Below are 7,785 nucleotides of genomic sequence, written 5' to 3'. Positions count from 1 at the left end.
ACTTATCTAACTCGTCCCATGTTCAAAAAGGTTTTCAAAATGAGCCAACTTTGTCCGATTCCCACTTTATAGAAAAGCTGGGAAAGGACTTTAAAGGGCAGTGTGAAAAGGGCCCACGATACAGACTCCAGTAAACCCGCAGCGTCACAGTCCCGCTGGAGTTGACTGCTCACGCAGGAACACAGATGAATTTTTGTTTAATGCTGATTAAAGCCGCGCTAACGGCCCATAAGGACTCTTGATTACATGAAAGTGCCCGCGGCTGATTGGTGGAATGACGATGATGGCGTCTCTCCTGGGGGAGCGAAAATTAAGAAGTCATTTCCATTACGACCGCTGGCACACTGCCAAAGCTCTCTCTTCTAAATCAGGCACCTAAACAGGAATGTGATTTGATTTGATTTCATTGAAGAAAAAAAAAATTCTCACAAGATTTCATTTAGTCTCATGTGACGTCTTTCAATTTTAAGAAACTCCGCACGATTCAGTGAAATTCCCAAAAGATTTTTGGAAGTCTTGAAGATTTCACAGAGGTCACATGAGATTTGTCAAAGTATCATGCAATTTAACTGCAAGTCTTATAAGATTTGAAGAAGTTGTGTGTGATTTTTTTAAAATCCCAATTCTTGTGTGATTTGACTAAATCCCATTCAATTTATCAAAAGTCTCGCACAAAATTTCAGGACATCTCTCACAAGATTGGAAGATTCCTCACATGATTTAGCAGAATTGAATGAAGATTTTAGTAAGTGCTATGAGTTTTCAGGAAGTCCCATGTAATTTAACTGTAAGTCTTATAAGATTTGAAGCTGTGTGTGATTTTTAGCAGAATTCTTGCCAGATTTGAGGAAGTCTTGTATGATTTAACTTTTTATTTTATTTTTTTAACAACTTATTTTTAAGTCCAATGCAATTTAGCAAAAGTCTCACAAAATTTCAGGACGTCTCTCACAAGATTTGATGATTAGCGGAATTCTCACAAAATCTGAAGATTCCTTGCATGATTTTATCAGAATTCACCGAAGATTTTAGTAAGTCATTTGAGTTTTAAGGAATTCCCATTCGATTTAACTGCAAGTCTTGTAAGAGTTGAAGAATTCTTATGATATTTGAAGAAGTTGTGTGTGTTTTTTTTTTAAATCAGAATTCTTGCCAGATTTGTAGAAGTCTTGTGTGATCTTTTTTAAAATCAGAATTCTTGCCAGATTTGTAGAAGTCTTGTGTGATTTGACTAAATCTCATGCAATTTATCAAAAGTCTCACACAAAATTTCAGGACATCTCTCACAAGATTTGAAGATTCCTCACATGATTTAGCAGAATTGAATGAAGATTTTAGTAAGTGCTATGAGTTTTGAGGAAGTCCCATGCAATTTAACTGTAAGTCTTATAAGATTTGAAGCTGTGTGTGATTTTTAGCAGAATTCTTGCCAGATTTGAGGAAGTCTTGCATGATTTAACTTTTTTTTTTTTTTTACAAAATCCAAAAGTTTCAATGCAATTTATCAAAAGTCTCACAAAATTTCAGGACGTCTCTCACAAGATTTGATGATTAGCGTAATTCTCACAAAATCTGAAGATTCCTTGCATGATTTTATCAGAATTCACCGAAGATTTTAGTAAGTCATTTGAGTTTTAAGGAATTCCCATTCGATTTAACTGCAAGTCTTGTAAGATTTGAAGAATTCTTATGATATTTGAAGAAGTTGAGTGTGATTTTTTTTTAAATCAGAATTCTTGCCAGATTTGTAGAAGTCTTGTGTGATCTTTTTTAAAATCAGAATTCTTGCCAGATTTGTAGAAGTCTTGTGTGATTTGACTAAATCTCATGCAATTTATCAAAAGTCTCACACAAAATTTCAGGACATCTCTCACAAGATTTGAAGATTCCTCACATGATTTAGCAGAATTGAATGAAGATTTTAGTAAGTGCTATGAGTTTTGAGGAAGTCCCATGCAATTTAACTGTAAGTCTTATAAGATTTGAAGCTGTGTGTGATTTTTAGCAGAATTCTTGCCAGATTTGAGGAAGTCTTGCATGATTTAACTTTTTTTTTTTTTTACAACTTATTTTTAAGTCCAACGCAATTTATCAAAAGTCTCACAAAATTTCAGGACGTCTCTCACAAGATTTGATGATTAGCGTAATTCTCGCAAAATCTGAAGATTCCTCGCATGATTTTATCAGAATTCACCGAAGATTTTAGTAAGTCATTTGAGTTTTAAGGAATTCCCATTCGATTTAACTGCAAGTCTTGTAAGATTTGAAGAATTCTTATGATATTTGAAGAAGTTGTGTGTGATTTTTTTTTTTTAATCAGAATTCTTGCCAGATTTGTAGAAGTCTTGTGTGATTTGACTAAATCTCATGCAATTTATCAAGTCTCACACAAAAATTTCAGGACATCTCTCACAAGATCTGAAGATTCTCACATGATTTAGCAGAATTGAAGGAATATTTTAGTAAGTGCTATGAGTTTTGAGGAAGTCCCATGCAATTTAACTGTAAGTCTTATAAGATTTGAAGCTGTGTGTGATTTTTAGCAGAATTCTTGCCAGATTTGAATTCTTATGATATTTGAAGAAGTTGTGTGTTTTTTAAAAAATCAGAATTCTTGCCAGATTTGTAGAAGTCTTGTGTGATTTGACTAAATCTCATGCAATTTATCAAGTCTCACACAAAATTTTAGGACATCTCTCACAAGATCTGAAGATTCCTCACATGATTTAGCAGAATTGAAGGAATATTTTAGTAAGTCCAATGAGTTTTGAGGAAGACCCACGTGATTTACCGGGAAGTCTCTTAAGATTAAGAATGTCTTGCATGAGTTGGAAAATAGCACAAGATTTGATGATGTCTTGTTTAATTGGTGGTTTGCACAAGATCTTAGGATGTCTTTGTGTGATTGACTAGATTTCTCAAATGTTTTGAAAAATCTCACAAGATTTTGCAGAGGTCTCATCAGATTCCAGCAAGTAAGTCCCATGTGATTTAACCGTAATTCTCGCTAAATCTGAGGCATCATTTTAGGTTTTAAATCTCATGCAATTTACCATCACTCTCACAAGATTTGAGGAATCCTTGCATTATGTAGTGGAATTCTCATCAGATTTTAGGAAGTCATACAAGATTTTGCAAATGTCACTGGTTAAGGTCGTTTCATACTTTAAATATCAGTTAAAAATGTTTGGTGCAAATTTAGAGGCACAGTTGACCAGAAAACTCTTCTTAATCTCCAAACTATTTTTTTGGATTGACAAGCCACAACAAGCGATCAGCCATTTTTTTTTTCTTCAAATTTATTTATGAAAGAGTCCCAAAAATAAACAAGTTAGCACACATTCCATAATACAAAATGTCAGTGAGAATAGCCTGAATTTACGCCATATGGAACTTAGAAGCGACTACAAGTATATGCGTGTTATCTATTGTCAGAATACAAAAACAACAGCCATAGTAATAATAACGGTAATCATAATAATACAGATAATCACCCCATATGTAGCATACACGGGGGCTCTTTACAGTCATAAAAGAGATCAAGTGAGTCGTTATGAGTTTAGAAGTGCTTGTCTTTAAAAAAAAAATAAATAAAAGTTCTGAAGTCTCCATTAATTAAAGTAGCTTTGACACTATCATCAAAAGGGGGCTATGCTTTTTTTCTTCTTCCAAATTTCACCTTTTTATACAAAATATATGTATATATATATGTATGTATATAGAGCATATGTATGTGTTTTTTCCCGAAAATTTCAAAACACCGTCACGACTTCTACGTTAAAAGTATAAACGCTGTTGTGTTATATATATATATTTTTTTTTCTTGGGCAGTAACGAAAACAGAGAGAGAAAAAACAAAACGTTTGGTCACAACGGCGGCAAACGACATGCAGAAACCGCTGCTACGTCATCGTCGGGTGGATGCAAAAATACATGGAAAACAACAACCAAAACAACCCCCCCCCAAAAAAAGGCTTTTTATTTATCGTTATTAGCAGTGTCGTCACCACCGACTGTACATCTATACTTTACAAAAAAAAAAAAAAAAAAAGTCATTTACATTCACTGAAATGACAGTGATTGATTATATTAAGACTCTATGTTCATCATCTACTGGCACTAAGATTTGGCACCCGTCACTTATTTGGCATTTTTCCCGCGTGGTGGATATTGATGCCTTTTGAACGCCCTTTTCCATTGTTTTTTTTATTTTTATTTTTCGTGTGTGTGTTTTTTTTTTAATATATATATTTTGCATTCATGGCGTGTAAACAAGTTCACTTCCTCCTGAAAGCGCAACAAACGACCCTGGTCCTCGGCAGAAAAAAAAAATGAAATACAAACAGCGGGCAGGGGAAAAGAAAAAAAAGAAATCATCACAAAAAGTCCAAAAGCTTGAGCGAAAATGTCGATTCCAAAAGTGTCAAGCATTGACATATAGTTCGTAGCAACACCAAATGTTAACCGATAAAATATACAGGGATTTAATTACATGATTTCTGTTGCTCTTCCTTCTTTTTTCTTTCATGTCCACACACGCGTTTAAATCCAGCCGGCGAGTTTCTTTAAAAGCTATTTTGTGAAAATACATAAAAATAGTTGTTTTTTTTAAATGAGCATTTTCTTGGGTTTTTCTTAAGAAAACTTCAAAGGACTGTTTCACATTTTTAGAACGTGGATGTGCTTTCCTGTCTGCGATGTGGCGGTGGCGACCGATTAACAAACACACACACACACACATACACACAGTTCAGATGACTCGGGAGAAGCAGCTGTCAATCAATCTTTCCTTTCCACGCATTTAGGAATAGAAAAAAATTCCAGGATATTCCAGGATCGCCTTTTCTTCTTTTCTTTTTTTTATGTAGGGGAAAATAGCGACCAGGGACCAAGTCTGTGTGATCTCCGGCGTTCCCTTTCCAGAAAAAAAGTGCCGGAACAGCGAGAGAGAGAGAGAGAGAGAGAGAGAGAGCGAGAGAGAGGAGGGATCGTTGAAAAAAACAACCAAAAACCTTTTGGAAGAAAAAAAAAGAACAAAGGCGCTCTTTTTTTTCTTTTCTTTTTGAAACCATGGTAAGGCACTCGGAAGTTGGTCTGGGATCAGGACAGGTCGGTCAGGCTGACGTTGAGGCCCATGTCGGGCCTGACGTACGGGACGGCGTGGACGGCCTTCGGGAACTCCGGAGTCATCACCCGACCATTCTCCCCAGTGCTCCCGGTGACCGAAAGTCTCGCTTTGTTCCTCATGGCGTCCCCGAAAGTCATCTGCAGGGTGGGGGGGTGGGGAAAAGGGGGCGGGACATTCCCGCAACAAGGAAGTTAGGCAAGTCTTTCCCCACGTGCTCAAGCGTGAGAGATTAATATTTATATATGGATAAATATGTATGGAGATGAGAACTAAAGGGTGTGTGGGGAGGCGACACGACGCGAGGATGAGTATGTGCGTATGGTATGGAGGCAAGCATTAGTTTAGCATGAGAATGCGTTTTTTTTTTTTTTTTTACTAGGAGAGGCGTCGACAAGCGTGGCCATCAACAGTCATACATGAGCATGGTCTCAATGGAACTTAAAGAGACAGACGACGTACGAAGCAGAGTCAGCGCCATCATCTCGAGGGACAAAAATGACGGTGGTTGTTTGGCAGTTTCAAGTCAAAATAAATAACAAAATACAAAATAAATGCCCATATTCACTTGTTTTGTAACTAGGTAGCAACCTACCTAGCCTGTTAGCTCTATAGCTAGCGAGCGCTCTGTCTCTCTGGCTAGCTAGCGAGCGAACGCTCTGTCTCTCTAGCTGGCTAGCGAGCGAGCGCTCTGTCTCTCTCTCTAGCTGGCTAGCAAGCGAGCGCTCTGTCTCTAGCTAGCTAGCTAGCGAGCGCTCTGTCTCTCTAGCTAGCGAACGAGCGCTGTCTCTCTCTCTAGCTGGCTAGCGAGCGCTCTGTCTCTAGCTAGCTAGCTAGCAAGCGAGCACTCTGTCTCTCTAGCTAGCGAGCGTGCGAGCACTCTGTCTCTCTAGCTAGCGAGCGTGCGAGCGCTCTGTCTCTCTAGCTAGCGAGCGAGCGCTCTGTCCCTCTAGCTAGCGAGCGAGCGCTCTGTCCCTCTAGCTAGCGAGCGAGCGCTCTGTCTCTCTAGCTAGCGAGCGAGCGCTCTGTCTCTCTAGCTAGCGAGCGAGCGCTCTGTCTCTCTAGCTAGCTAGCGAGCGCTCTGTCTCTCTATCTGGCTAGCAAGCGCTCTGTCTCTCTATCTAGCGATCTATCTATCTATCAATCAAGCTATCTATCTATCAATCGCGACCTACTTAACTTGTTACCCATCGATCCATCCATCCATCCATCCATCTACCGAGCAAGTTAGCTACCTACATAGCTACCTAGCTAGCTAGCAAGCTCCTTCCCTACCAATGATTCAAACTGCTACTCAGTGTGATATTTTTCATAATTTAAATGAATAATATTTATCTTTTTCCAATCAAATCAAGATGTTTAACAATATATAAAATAAAAAAATAAATGTAAAATGGCTGCTACATTTACCTCCTAAGCAAATCTGAGCATAATGCTATCCTTTCCTGAGATATTTCACAAAAATAATGACTTTTTCCCATATAGTGAGAACTTTTCTGTAACTAATTTCACATTGAAAATGTTAACTTTCCTGGCAACTAAAATGTTAAAGACATTTTTTTCCCCCCTTTCTCAGCATGGCACTGACACTCCTTGTTCCAAACACGATCATTATGCTTTAACAAAAGGGTGTGTGTGTGGCTGGTATGTCTTTCTCTCAGTAAATCATAAGTCACCAATACATACGATCCTTCGGCCAACCTCTTCATTCACTTATTAACACTGAAGGATGGAACGGAGGATGGAGCCAAAAAAGCGTGCAGTTTGGGGGAATTTATGAAAACCTCGTGTCCCTACCCCCTAAATTTTTACACTTTCGATCCCATATACGTTGTAACCTTCCTTATAAGTTGCAAAATTCTGTGAATTCTGCGAGGAAGTTGGGTTAATATTCTGTGCATTCTTTGCCACCTTCATTCGTTTGGCCTCGGCTCGGGACTTGTAACAGAACTCGATCAAGGCCACCAGCATGGCCAAGCCGAGCCCTCCGACCAGAATGTAGAAGACCCCAGCCACGTTGCTCAGGCTGAGGGCGCTGGTCTTCTCCTGCGGGGAAGGGGGGGACGCACACGACACAGCAGTCAGAGGAGAAGCGGCGGCGTCCAAAAAAAAAAACAAAAACAAACAAAAAACCACACAAATACAACAGAACCACATACAAATGCACATTGAATCATTTACGCTTTCTTTTACAATAACATCCAATAATCACAACAAAAACAAGACAGAAATGTGATTGGTCACTTGGGGTAAGATTTAAAGCAGTAGTAGTATCGTGGGTTGAGGTTAGTCAAAATGGAAGGCAGCAGCAGTCAGTTACTTCACGGCTGGATTTACACCACATGGATCAAGAGACACAATTCCTACAAGACGGATGTTTGCATTTTTTCCCCAACGCTAACCCTGAACCCTGACCACCATCTTAACTCGAATTGTTTTGCTGTATATCATTTTCCAAACACTGACTCCAACGCTATGTCCTAATCCTAAAGCCTGAAGTTTGGAGAGATGGAATTGGAAGAGATGGTGGCAGAGTCAAACAAATATTATACACTCTTAAAACTGCTGAGTTAGAAATAGCCTAACCCTACAAAAAAAATAAAATAAATAAATAATAATAATAATATATAATATATATATTATATTATATAATAATAATA

General features: G+C 38.3%; 1 protein-coding gene across 6 annotated transcripts in view; it reads right to left on the bottom strand.

Moving 5' to 3' along the window:
• Positions 1–3,581: 3,581 nt before the first annotated feature.
• The window catches only part of gria2b (glutamate receptor, ionotropic, AMPA 2b), a 44,771-nt gene continuing 40,567 nt past the window's right edge, over positions 3,582–7,785 (bottom strand). For 2 of the 6 annotated variants that reach the window (XM_077578318.1, XM_077578320.1), the window contains exons 15-16: positions 7,037–7,171; positions 3,582–5,265 (exon numbers count right to left, since the gene is read on the bottom strand). In XM_077578318.1, coding sequence (XP_077434444.1) covers positions 5,101–5,265; positions 7,037–7,171 — 300 coding nt within the window. In that variant the 3' untranslated portion in view covers positions 3,582–5,100. Of the gene's footprint in view, positions 5,266–6,922; positions 7,172–7,785 lie in introns of those variants that run through there. The other 4 variants (XM_077578322.1, XM_077578321.1, XM_077578323.1 and 1 more) reach the window with 3 other exon arrangements.

The sequence above is a fragment of the Vanacampus margaritifer genome, chromosome 10 (genome assembly GCF_051991255.1).
Source record: "Vanacampus margaritifer isolate UIUO_Vmar chromosome 10, RoL_Vmar_1.0, whole genome shotgun sequence".
Taxonomy (NCBI): Eukaryota; Metazoa; Chordata; class Actinopteri; order Syngnathiformes; family Syngnathidae; genus Vanacampus; species Vanacampus margaritifer.
This window is presented reverse-complemented; position numbering and strand designations above follow the sequence as displayed.